The 14,207-nt window shown below is 40.0% G+C and overlaps 1 protein-coding gene across 1 annotated transcript in view; it reads right to left on the bottom strand.

Annotated features, from left to right (window-relative positions):
* LOC116977716 (pappalysin-2-like) overlaps positions 1 to 14,207 on the bottom strand; it is a 280,018-nt gene that overhangs the window by 226,697 nt on the left and 39,114 nt on the right. Inside the window, exon 2 of the mRNA XM_033028424.1 lies at positions 5,358 to 6,420. Coding sequence (XP_032884315.1) covers positions 5,358 to 6,420 — 1,063 coding nt within the window. The remainder of the gene's footprint in view (positions 1 to 5,357; positions 6,421 to 14,207) is intronic.

The raw sequence follows: 14,207 nt of genomic DNA, 5'->3' as shown, positions 1-14,207 counted from the left end.
CGATTTAAAAGATGCTTACTATTCAGTGCCTATACGAGGTGACCACAGATGTTACTTAAAATTCAACTGGATGGGCAACTATGGCAGTATAAAGCACTGCCAAATGGGTTATCATCAGCCCCCAGGCTGTTCACAAAAATTTTGAAACCAGCCCTAGCGTTTCTACGTAAACGTAAACACATGGTCATGGCATATTTAGATGACATACTCATTGTGGGCAAAACTTTGGAATTGGCCAAACAAACTGTAACAGCCACAACACATTTATTTGAAAAACTGGGATTTATTATCCATCCAGTTTTAAATCTAAACTAACGCCTTCCACTACTATGGGCTATTTGGGGGTTTCACCATTGACTCAGTTCACATGTCGGTGACTCTGCCTAAGGGAAAGGCTAGAGATTTAATAGAGGCTTGCATAACCTCGTTGACATCAGCAAACCATCCATCAGATTGGTAGCAAAAGTAATTGGCAAATGGTGGCTGCCTTTCCAGCCACACAATTTAGACCTCTACATTACCAAAACTTACAGAGAGCAAAAATACAAGCACTCTAAATTAATGCAGGTCACTTTGACAGACCTATGAAACTACCAATCAAGCTAAAATGCAATAAAATGGTGGATAGATAACATCTGGCTTTGTTCCAATCCAATCATTGTCAGTAACCCATCCATGGTACTACAAACTGATGCCAGTGCACTTGGGTGGGGAGCCACCAATACCATCACCAGCTGTGGAGGTAGATGGACTGCTCAGGAGGCATCATTATTACTCACACTGGGCATAAACTACCTGGAAATGTTGGGTGCATTCCATGGCCTAAAGTCATATTGTACTGGGTCATAAAACCAGCATGTTAGACTACAGATAGACAATACCACCGTGGTAGCATACATTAACCACATGGGTGGAAATAAATCGACATCATGTGACAATCTGGCTAATACAATTTGGCAATGGTGTATCCAGAGAGATATTTGGATATCAGCCACTTACCTACCAGGAAGACTAAATTTAGTGGCAGACACCAGGTCACGCAAATTTAATGAAAACACCGAATGGATGTTGAATAAAAAAGTATTTGCTGATATTACAGCAAAATATGGAACACCAGATATCGATCTATTCGCATCCAGACTTAACCACCAGTTATCAAATTATGTTTCATGGGAACCAGACCCTGGGGCAGCGGCGACAGATGCATTTTCGCTGCATTGGGGGGAAATTGTTTATTTACGCATTCCCTCCTTTCTGCCTCATCAGTCGGGTATTAAGGAAAATACAACAAGACTCTGCGTCTGGTATTTTGGTAGTACCAGATTGGCCTACTCAACCATGGTTCCCAGTGGTATTAAACATGGTATTAGAACCATGTATCACCATCCCACATAGACCAGATTTATTGCTACATCCCGTAACAAGGGATAGCCACCCATGCCATAAACATTTGAACTTATTAATTTGTAGAGTTTAAAAACACCTCTACTACAACTGGGACTGACGGACCGAACAGTGAACATGATCTCGGCGGCCCAAAGACAGTCAACCAAAAAACAGTATCTGGTCTATATCAGGAAGTGGGAGATGTACTGCCATAAAAACAACATAACCTACAGAGACATGAACATCCCGTCTGTTCTGGAATATCTGGCAGGCCTCCACTATGATGAGGGGCTCAGTTACAGTGCCATCAACTGCGCCAGAAGTGCCCTATCGACTTACCTATGGCAGGGGACAAAGCGTTACTCTGTTGGGACTCACCCACTGGTAACAAAACTTATGAGGGGAATTTTTAATACTAATTGCCAAGAACCAGGTACTCCCAAATATGGGATGTAAGTATTGTCCTGAAGATGCTCAGGAATTGGTCTCCAGCAACAGCTCTGTCCCTACACAGACTGACATTAAAAACAGTCATGCTAATGGCATATGTCACGGCACAGAGGGTACAGTCACTGCATAAACTAAGACTGGACAACATGACTTCCTCAACAGAAAATATTACGTTTCATATCTATGAGTTAGTAAAGCAGAACAGACAGGGATCAGCAGGCCTCAATATACAATTTAGGTCATACCCAACAGATGACCGTCTCTGTATAGTAAGACATCTGTCGTTATACATGGAGACAACGAAAATCATAAGAGGCAATGAGAAGGCACTTTTGGTCAGCCACAAGCAACCACACAAAAGAGTGACGGTCCAGACCATCTCAAGATGGCTGAAACAGGTGCTAACACAGGCTGGGGTGGATACTAATATTTTAAAATCTCATTCCACCAGGGCTGGAGCTACATCGGCAGCGATACAGTTGGATGTACCAATGGATCAAATCCTCAAGGCAGCAGGATGGTCTGGGGAAAAAACATTCCAATTATTTTACAACAAACCAGTAATGAAACCTGGAACGTTTGCAGAAACAATTTTAAGTTCTGTAAATTAATTTAAACACATAAAAAGGGGTTATAATTTTGTGTTAACAAATTTTATGATTTCAATGTCGAATTCATGTCCAAATTATGTTAACACAATTCCTCCTACAGTCATCAAGGCAGACGTGATTCATGGACTCGTTTCCACGGCATGAAATCACAGAGCTTTAAAATCTTCACGTAGTCACTCACGTGACTCCGAAGTAAAACAGTAAGATTAAACAAGAAGTTACCAGTTTGAAGTTTGATCTGTATTTTATGAGGAGTTACGATGAGGGATTACGTGCCCTCCGCTCCCACCCATGATCATATACTTAACTGGTATCTCTTCTCTAATCTTACTATGTTTAGTCATTACAGTTATCTGTGATTTCACACCGCTGCTTTGAAGAATGACACGCATGCATCCTGGCGGGCTTCTTCACGTAATCCCTCATCGTAACTCCTCATAAAATACAGATCAAACTTCAAACTGGTAAGTTCTCGTTTAATCTTACTATTATACATGCAAAATGAATTTCACCGTGCAGTTGCATATGTGATAAATAAAACACTATTGCCTATTTATTCTCTTAGTACCTTTATTACAAGGTTTTCTAGCATGAATTTTTTGTCCTTATCCCTCAAAGTGAAAGTGTAATCTCACTTATATCTATCAATGTCCATTCATTGATTCTGGAAAGTTCTGAATCCATATTACTACTCATGTCCAAAATTAGCTCAGTTTAAAATAAAATAATTTAATTCTCTATAATAGATAAAGAGATAGTTTGTTCCACTAGATACAATAGATTTCCTACTATTTCCTGCATTTTCTGCATTTGAAATACTACAATGTTGAGAACTATATTCTGCACTCTGTATCCTCCCCTTTGTTCTACCCATTGTGCTCGAGTTAAGACTTGATTGTATATATGAATAGTACCTCTAATCTGTTTGGGTAGCATGCAAAACAAAGCTTTACATTGTACCTCAGTACATGTGACAATTATTAACCTAAATGAACCAATGTCCTTTCATTGTCATTGAGTTATACAGCATAGAAACAGGCCCTTCGGCCCAATTTACCCGTGCCAACCAAGATGTCCCGATAAACTAGTTCCACCTGCCCATGTTTGGCCCATATCTCTCCAAATCTTTTTTATCCATGTACTTGTTCAAATGTTTTTCTTACGCACATACTCTTCTTTTTGACAGTAAAAAACATAAATGCATAAAAGTTACCTGAATAAAAGTGGCAAACTTTGTCCTCTGGTTCTTTATTCAAGTAATTTAATGACCACACCCAAGTTACTTCTGGGGGAGACTGGCTTTGGAGGGGCTTCAGTGTCACCAATGCATTCTCATTAACTGGGCCCTCTGCACATGCTCAGACAGCTGAAACCTTCCCTCTACCCAAACTGTCACTAATTTGGGTAGTAGTTCAAAATCTAAGCCCAGGCATTAGCTACAGGCTGTGGCCTTCAATTTAATAAGGCAAAGGATGTCTTAAAATGATCAATGGATACATTGTCACATTATTGTAACATATATGATTTATGGATTGTATTCTTCAAACCTCATTAGAATTTATTTGAAAACTGACATTTTGTGCAGTTGAAACAAGGAACCACAGGTGCTGGTTTACAAAAAAAAAGGACACAGTGTGCAAGAGTAACTCAGGCAGTCTGGAGAAGGGTCCCAACTCAAAAGGGCATCTATCCATGTTCTCTAGAAATGCTATCTGTCCCATTGTGTTACTCCAACACTTTGTGTCTTTTTTTGTGTAGTTGAGTTGGTTTGCAAACCACGTTGACCAAACGTTAACACATTTTCTCACTGACATGTAAAATCCGCTAATAAAAGGTTTGATTAAGGAGCCTCTCAGTCCGAAGAAGGGTCTTGACCTGAAAAGTCACCTATTCCTTTTCTTCAGAGATGCTGCCTGACCCGCTGAGTTACTCCAGCATTTTGTGTCTATCTTTGAATAAGGCGTCCTGATTTACATGAAGAACAGGACAGAAGATGAATAACAAAAGAAGGATTTTTAAATTAGTCTCCATACAATTAACTAAATTTGGAAAGTGTGAGAAATATTCAATGAGTCAGGCAGTGTCCATGGAGAGAGAAACAGAACTATTGTTTCATATCCATGACCTTTCATCGGGACGAGAAAAGTGAGAATATAATTTTAAATTGCAGTGAGGGTTAAGAGTGGTGAGAATAAAAAGGATATCTGTGATTAGGCAAATACCATGGTTGTCTGATATTTTCTCACAGTTTGAGAACATCCCAGTTCACAGTTCTGGTTCACTGTGTAAACCAAGATTTAGACTTCAATATTGTCTGCACTTCTCTCAAAGAAGCAACTGCTTATTAAACCAATAAGCCGCACGAATATCATAATCACGGCATTATTCTCACAATATTGTAGCTGTGAATTGCACAGATGTGTTCCCATCAACTTCTACCATCTGTTTCTTCTTAGATAGTCCCTGAGGATCGAGGATGGTTTGCTGTCATTCTGGTTCTATGGGCTCTGGGGTGACTGATGTGGGCAATGTAGGAAGTGTAGACTCTTCCACAGGGAGTAGGAGGTAGTCGATGGGAGGGCAACAACAAAATAGATTTATCCCCCTGATACTTTCACACTTTTCAATCTAGAAGATCACAAAAAAATAAGAATAGTAGGCACCTGGAAACCGTTTTGATCATCTGCATCATTTGCCAGGGTCAATCACCTACAGGCCTCTCAGGCCTTCCCACCATTCAATATAGTCATGATTGTTCCAAGCTGGGCACCACTCCTCTGCGCCAGTTCCTCATTGCCCTCCAAAAAAGTATCTGTCCCCTCTTTGACTACCTCCAGTGATCTGCTCTTCACAAGCCTCTGGAGTAGGGATTTTCCCAAACAACGCCAATGTAAATAAACTGATTCCTACCTTTCTGGAGAGTCGGGGTCAAAACAGGTTTTCCGCACATCCGTGAACATGGGATTGCAGCAATCGCCGTCATCAAAGTTATCCAGGAAGTTGTTGCATTCCATGTTGCAGACTTCATCCCGCCTCTTCCAGACGTAGCACCTTCCCAGGTAGCGGCAGTCCCCACCGTCATAGCCAGTCAGGGGGTGGTCACACTCGGGGTCACAGTGGTCGTTCCCAATTTTGCTCTTCTCACAGTTGACCAGGATGATCCGGTTCCGAATGGTGGAGTTGAGGATCTCGGTGACGGTGAGATCCCACGTTATGTTATACCTGCTGAAGGCCCTGTTCAACACCTGGTGTTGGAGCTCAATCTGCTGCTTTGTGACAGTGGGATTTTGTCGTTTGTCATCGTAAACGTTGATCACCCTGTAGCGCATCAGCTTCTCGCCCCTCAGCGGCCAATAATTGTTGTAGTTCTTAATTACATCAATATTGTCACAAACCGTTAGCCCACATAGTGGAGGAATCAAGGGTGATGCTAGCACAGGCTCTGGAAGAAATACAATGTCGCGGGTGGGATAATGACAGTCCTTATCTGGTATCCATTGTTCTTCCATCCTGGAGAAATCCGCCACCAACACCAAGGAAGCATCTCCTCTCTGTGTTCTTTGGCGATACCTTTTCACTAATTCAGCCTGAGACTTTGCAGTCTTCCACAGGCTAAAGCTGGCCAAGTAACCACGGAAACTGTGTCCCTCCCTCGATCTGTCCCCGCCAATCAGCAATGTCCGACATGAGCTCATAAAGATGTTGTGCAGATCCCCCAACTGTCCAGTGCTGGCACCAACCCTGGCTCCATTGATGTAGAGGAGCATCTGATGGCCATCATAAGACACGGCCAGGTAGGTCCAAGTGTTGGGCTGGTAGTTGTGATGGGCAAAGACTGTGCTGGCTTTCCGGGCTCTGTCCGTGCGGAGAGTGAAGAAAAAACGCGGATCCTTCCTTCCAGAATTTTCCAATGATTGAATGCCGACCATCCAGCTTTTCTCACCGAGTGAGTAGGAGCAATTATCAAAAAGTCCTGCAAGTAAAGGCAGAAAGAGAAATCACTTCGCACTCGCACATTTTGCACTGAATTAGTACTACAGCAAAATATAGCAGGTCTTCAAGTCTGTAGTGTATGGGAAGTAGGAATGCATTTAATTTGTGCTTCTCGTGACCTTAGCATGGCCTATGTACCATACAGCTAATACTTTAGTTTGGTTTAGAGATACAGTGCGGAACAGGCCCTTCGGCCCACCGAGTCAGTGCCGACCAGCGATCGCTCCGTATACTCGCACTATCCTACACACTAAGGACAATTTACAATTTTTACCGAAGCCAATTAACCTACAAACCTGTACAGCTTTGGAGTGTGGGAGGAAACCAGAACACTTGGAGAAAACCCATGCAGTCACAGGGAGAACATACAAATTTTGCATAGATAGCACATGTAGTCAGGATCGAACCCAGCTCTCTGGTGCTGTAAGGCACCAACTCTACCACTGCGCCACCTGCTGCCCCTACAAGGTGCTTCTGAAGTCATTAAAAAAAGAGCAATGGTAAACACTTTGACCTGATACATTGTTCCATTTCTCTCGCCACAAATGCTGCCTAACCTGCTGAGAATTACCAACACTTTGTTTCCATTTCATATTTTTCCACAGTTTCTGGCTGTTCAATTGCTAACCAATCTTGCTTATCTGTTGGGCAAATGTCTCCATTGACGATTTCCCCCCACTTTTTGCAAATCTTTCCATGGTCTCGTGCTCCCATTCTCAGTAATATTTATCAGCCCTAAATTCCTCTAACCCATCTCACTCCTCCAATTCCAACAAGCTGCTCTGGTTGTTCAAAAAAAAAAAAATTGCCTCTCTTCTCAACTATTGCATCACAGTTCCTTGAAGAAACTCAACGAGGTGTCCTGGTCTGGAATGTATTTTCTGGTTGGGAAGTTGAAGGAAGATTCACTGAATATCTTTCAAAGCGGAGTTAGATAATTTATTAAAGGTGAGAACATTATTCAATTAGTTTTGTTACCCTATTCTTACATGTTGCATGCCTCACAGCTCCAGAGATCAGGTTCAATCCTGACCCGAGGGGTTATCCGCATGTGATTTGTACATTCTCCCAGTGATCACATGAGTTTCCTCCAGAATCTCTGAGATGTTTGGGTTGGTAGATTAATTGGAGACTGTAAATTGCCACTGGTAGACGACACAAAGTGCTGGGGTAACTCAGTGGGTCTGACCGCATCGCTGGAGAAAAAGAATGGGTGACATTTCAGGTTGGGACCCTTCTTCAGACTGGCATCCTGCATGTAGTTGGGAAGGGATTGGTCAGGGGGGGGGGGGGGGGGGCGATAGGATAGAATCAAGGGTTGTGGAAATGAGCTCAGTGAGGCTGGGCTGCATCCACAACTTGTCAATTTATTGCAGTTTTGGATGGAGCTGTTCCCACGCAAGGCAGTGCCATGTCTTGGGAGTTGTTGACATCTAGATGGAATTTGAAAAGCAGGCAGGGCAACCCCAATGTCAGTAATACATTATCACATTCCAGATGAAATATCATCTGTCCATTTCCCTCCACACATGCTGCCTGACTCGCTGAGTTCCTGATGCAATTTGTAGAAACAATGAACTGCAGATGCTAGTTTACAAAAAAATTATACAAAGTGTTGGAGTAACTCAGCAGATCAGGCAGATCTGAACATTGGAGAACATGGATAGATGACGTTTCAGGTCAGGACTTTTCTTCAGAGTGACAAGCTGAGTTCCTGAATCAATTTATGTTTAACTCCACTCCTGCATTTACAGTTTCTTGTTTCTCCTTTTGTGGGCCTTTCATTTTGAGAAATTGCATTTTGAACCAGTTTCAGACGATGAGAGGATGCGACTGGCACTTTATAAATGCAGTTTTTTGTTGCTTTGTGTGCTGACATAAGAGTAGATCTTATAGTCCCCAAAGCTACTTTAGAGATATCAGCATCTCTGATTACCCAGAACAGATATTCCCATTTCCCCCACACCGAACCTTCCTGCACCGCATGCTTCTCCCCTTTATTTGTTTTGTATAAAAAGTGGAGTTTTCCTCGATTTGAGTTTGAGTTTCAGTTTAGTTTATTGTCATATGCACCAAAGTACAGTGAAAAGCTTTTGTTGCATGCTAACCAGTCAGTGGAAAGACAATACACGATTACAATCGAGCCATACACAATGTACAGATACATTATAAATGGAATAACATGACATTTAACCAGAGTTTGACATTTAACCAGAGTTTCCCTTTAAGCAGGAGATACCCACAGAAGTAATAAATGTGAGTCATAAATAAATCTGGCTTTGAATGGCAATTCTCCACAGGAATGCACATTTAACAAGTTATTCCCTGAAGGTACAACTGAAGTTGGCAGTTCTAGGCCTTTAGTATAAACAACTCAAGATTTGGACCTTTGCAGTTAATTATGCAAACATAACAAAGTGTTCCCAAGTAAAGCCTCCTGTGTGTTTACAAAACAGATTCAGTGAAATCTTACTACAATCTATGCCGACATTAGTGTCTGGAAACCAATAGCAGGGCAGGAGCCAGACCAAAACATGTGTTTTCAATTGGCTTGAGATGAGGCAACATAAGTTTTTATTGACCTTACTTACAGTGCTCACTAATATTATTACAATATACATAATCACACGCCAACTAGCGGTGATGTGTCCTGTTGTGCAAATCTAAAGTTTTAACCAAACTACTTATTTCCCTTAATACCAGCCTAAAGCTGGTCCAGATACAAATGGAAGAGGAGTCCCAACCCAAAATGGCACCTATCTATTCCTTTCACATAGGATATAGAACATAGAACAGTACTGCAAAGACCAACTCTTATCTGCCTGCCCATAATCCATATCCCTCCATGTTCTGCATATTCATACGCCTTTCCAAAAGTCTTTTACATAGTACTATCATACCTGCCTCCATCACCATACCCGGTAATGTTAAAAACCTACTCTGCTCATCTCCTTTTAACTTTGCCCCTCTCACCTTAAACCTAGCCCCTCTAGTATTTGATAATTCTATCCTGGGAAAATGGTTCTGACTGTCTACTTCATCTCAAACTCTCATAATTTTATTGATTGTCTGATCCACTGAGTTACTCCAACACTGTGTTTTGCTCATTGTTCCTGCATCTGAAGTTCCTTGTGTCTACAGATACAAACTATACCAATCACTCATCCAGTGAACAGTTATAATCACAAATTCTACAACATCAGGAATAAAAACAGAAAATGTTGGAAACACACATCAGATAAGGCAGCATCATTTGAAATCATTTCTCTTTCCACAGATAAGCTAACCTGCCATTGCGTCCAGTGTTTTCTATTTTTGTTTCAGATTTCCAGCATCTGCAGTATTTTTTCCAACCACAGAGTCATTGATGTCGTTTACAGTTTAGTTTAGTTTAATTTAGTTTGGAGATACAGCGTGGATACAGGCACTTCAGCTCATCGAGTCCACACTGACCATCGATCAAATTCCTTATATGTTTACATACTTGGCTAATAAATTAATTACAATACAATCATTCATATATTAGCTCTATATCCTACACACAAGGGGAAATTTACGGAAGCCAATTAAATTTACAAACCTGCATGTCTTTGGAATGTGGGAGAAAACCAGAGCACCCGGAGAAAACCCATGTGGTTACAGGGAGAACGTACAATCTCTGCAGACAGTACCCAAAGTCAGGATTGAACCCGGGTCTCTAGCACTGTAAGGCATCAACTCTACCATTGTGCCGCCTTAAATTTATCCCCATGGTCAGCCCAGTTTTACCCAATCCAAAACACCACCTTCCCTGTGGCTAAACAAGCTTCTATTCTCTCATTCCCAGTTATGATAAAGCATCTTCAAACTGAAAGATCAACGCTGTTTCTCTTTCCACAGATGACGCCCATTCTGCTGAATATTTCCACCTTATAGAGCCTTAAATAGTCATACAGCATGGAAACAGACCCATCAGCCTAACTTGCTCATGCCGACCAAGAAGCTCCATCTACACTAGTCCCACCTGCCTGCATTTAGCCAATATCCCTCTAAAACCTTCCTATCCACGTTCATGTCCAAATATATTTTAAATGTTGTTAAAGCACTTGCCTCAGCTATTTCCCCTGGCAGCTCATTCCATACACCTACCACCTTTAACCTTTTTAACATTTTTATTTCAGATCTTGTTTTTTTTATTGGTAACTTTGGGGGTGTGGGGTGAATTTATGGAAGATTTGCCTTTAAGCAGGAGATACCTTCAGAAATAATAAATGTGAGTTATAAGTATTCAATGTACCTAAAACGTTAACTCTCTTCCTTTCTTCACAAATTCACCTATTATTTAATTCATATTGATTACTGAGCACTCCATTAATGGTAAAGTGCTCAGTAATCAATAGATATTAAATATAATGATGAATCAGAGAAAACCCCAGTGACAATAATGTGCACATGGCAATATTTTAGCTTGACTTTCTTCTCTATTTGCCCCATTTGCACATTAGTTCCGCATCCTTGAAAGCTTCTTGGGAGGCACCTGAGTGCATGATGAAAGGCAGTGAATATTTATGATTAAATAGGTTAAATCATGTGTAGCAAGGTGGCTATAATGAGGGCTTTAGTTTGCTTCACACTGAAAAAAAGGAGAGGATTGATGCAAGCAGACAGCACTTAGTGCACTGAGGTGTGATGAGCATTCAGTGTGCTCTGCAGTGGAAGAGAGGAAGAGAGACGATGAGAGTTCAATGAGGTTAGATTGGTGGTCCTAATGTATTTTACAATGAAATGGAAGATAGAGCTAATTGAACATTTTCAAGCTCCCTGTCTTTAATATTGCAGAGTCACAGAGACTTCTATCCAAAATAAGAGATTTCTTCCCATTCCTCTCTTGAAAATAAGTTAGCATTATTCATCTGTATTTTCAGTCCTCAACTCCCACTCACAATATTGTACATATTGATTCAACTCTTTCAAATTGTGCCCCAACCAAATGCTTCATGCAAATCTGGTTCCCGCAGCAACAAATGCCCCTGGGTTTTTATACTGGGTGAGATGGGTCAACTTAGGAGGAAAGTGGGGGAAGGGGACACAGTTAGATTAGAGCAGGTGGAATTACAAAAGCCAAAACATTTTATTCAATACACCTGAAACACTAACTGCGTAAAGTTAAATGTTTCAACTCCATTTTGATTTTGTTTTCAAATACTTTTAAAAATGCCATAAATGAACTTTAGTTGTAAAATATACATGGAAAATGCAACGCTATCAGTACATGCTTTTCTTTAGATAGACTCAAAATACTGGAGTAACTCAGTGGGTCTGGCAGCGTATCTGAAGAAAAAGAACAGGGCAAGAAGGTTGTCACGACAAGCGGCCTGGCCTATCAGGGAACCTCCTTGCCTGAGTTCATGTGTTGCCAGCCCACATTTGTCCTGCTATTTTTCCTCACTTCCAGTTTCACACCACTGCAATCGGTCTGAAGAAGGGTCTTGACCCGAGATGCCACTATCCATGTTCTCCAGGGACACTGTCTGACCCGCTGAGTTACTCAAGCACTTTGTGTCTATCTTCGGGATAAACCATCATCTGCCTGACCTGCTGGGTTGCTCCAGCACTTTGTGTCCAACCTGCCTTCTATCTTCAGTGAACCCCATAAGTTATTCTTGGCTAATGGTAGGCTTAACCCAATACCTGCATTCTATCTTAAAAAATAAAGCCTTTCATCTTATTTATAACTGTAGCCTTTAATATTAAATGCACATTTATCGACTATCAACTACCCTGCACTTTTCTCAGTATCACATCCAACTGCCTCTACCTCAAACCATAATTCTTCCATTACAGTAATTGGTTCAAGTCTCTCAGAAGGTAATCATAATAAGATAACTTTATTGAAATATAAAGTCAATAGAATACTATCGGCTAGAGTAATAAGATTATTCCAAATTACAAAACAAGCACACTTCGAATTTGGGGATAAGCCACATAAACTACTTGCGAGGCAACTGAAGCAACGAGAAAAGGAAAAAACTATTACTAAAATTAAATCGGATAAGGGTGAGTTTTTAACACTGCCTAAGGATATTAATAAGAGGTTTGCCCAATTTTATCACAATTTATATACATCTAAAATAAATACAGATGTAAGTAAAATCACAAATTTTTTAGATAATTGCAAGCTCCCAAAATTGTATAGTTTAGAACAAGAGCAATTAGGAGCACGGATTACTAATGAAGAAATAAAACAAATAATAAACTCACTGAAAAATGGGAAGACCCCAGGACCAGACGGTTTTAGTAATGAATTTTATAAAAGATTTCAGGAGTCAATTGTACCAAGATTATTCAATTTATACACGCAGGCTTATACTGAAAATAAACTACCAGAAACCTTAGCAGAAGCAACAATAACACTTATACCAAAAAAAGATAAAGATTTAGATGAACCGGGTTCTTATAGAGCTATTTCACTACTAAATACGGATCAGAAAATTTTAGCAAAGATTCTAGCTAGAAGGCTAAATAATTATATTAACAATTTAATAAATACGGATCAAACGGGATTTATACCCAAAAGACAATCATTTAATAATTTGAGAAGGCTTTTCAATATAATGTACTCTCATAATGAGGACAATGAAGATATTTCAGTTGTCACGCTGGATGCAGAGAAGGCATTTGATCAAGTAGAATGGCAGTATTTATACAAGGTACTCCAAAAATTCAATATGGGAGAGAATTTTATTAGATGGGTTAAACTACTTTACGATAGACCTACGGCAAGAATACTAACAAACAATACGCTATCTCCAAAATTTTACTTATCAAGGGGTAATAGGCAAGGGTGTGCCTTATCACCATTGCTATTTGCCCTTATGATAGAACCGTTGGCCGAAAAGATTAGAAATCACCCGAATATTCACGGATATAACACTAAGGACTCAAAGAATAACATTTCACTATATGCTGATGATATCCTTTTATATATTACTAATACACAAACGAGTATACCCACCTTATTAACACTAATTGAGGAATTCGGCTCTTTTTCAGGATATAGAATAAATTGGAATAAAAGCAAAATTATGTCTTTAAAACCACAGGATTCGAGACACTTACTAAAATTCCCCTTCAAAATTGCAACAGAAAAATTCAAGTATCTGGGTATTCAAATTACGAGAAGACACAAATCATTATTTAGTGCCAATTTTATACCACTATTAAATAAACTGAATGATATGATTAAATTTTGGAAAACGCTTCCGCTCTCATTGATAGGTAGAATTAACGCTATAAAAATGACTTTCTTACCACAATTAATATATTTGTTTCAAGCGATCCCAATATATATTCCAAAATATTTTTTCAAAAAACTAGATTCCACTATCACTAATTTTATATGGATTACAGAACACATAGAATTCAACGAAAGCATTTGTGCAAATCTAAAGAAGTTGGGGGTTTATCATTACCTAACTTTATGTATTACTACTGGGCAGTGCATATTAAGAACATAATGTACTGGCTGGATAGTTCCACTCAGCAGTTGGAGTGGATAAGAATGGAGAAAGAGGAGTGCTATCCGCACGATATAGGAACGATCCTGCTCTCACCGATAAAATTGAATAGTATAATATATAAGAAGAACCCAATTATTCACAATATAATAAGAATTATTGAACAACTATTGAACAACCCCGCATTCAAACCTTCTCTCATCGACAACACATATCAACAATGGGATAGACTGGGGATTAGGAAAGTAGGGGATATGTATGAATTGGGCAA

This window comes from Amblyraja radiata, chromosome 10 (genome assembly GCF_010909765.2).
Source record: "Amblyraja radiata isolate CabotCenter1 chromosome 10, sAmbRad1.1.pri, whole genome shotgun sequence".
NCBI classification, from domain to species: Eukaryota; Metazoa; Chordata; class Chondrichthyes; order Rajiformes; family Rajidae; genus Amblyraja; species Amblyraja radiata.
The sequence above is the reverse complement of the archived record's forward strand: the minus strand, read 5'-3'. Positions and strand labels throughout refer to the sequence as shown.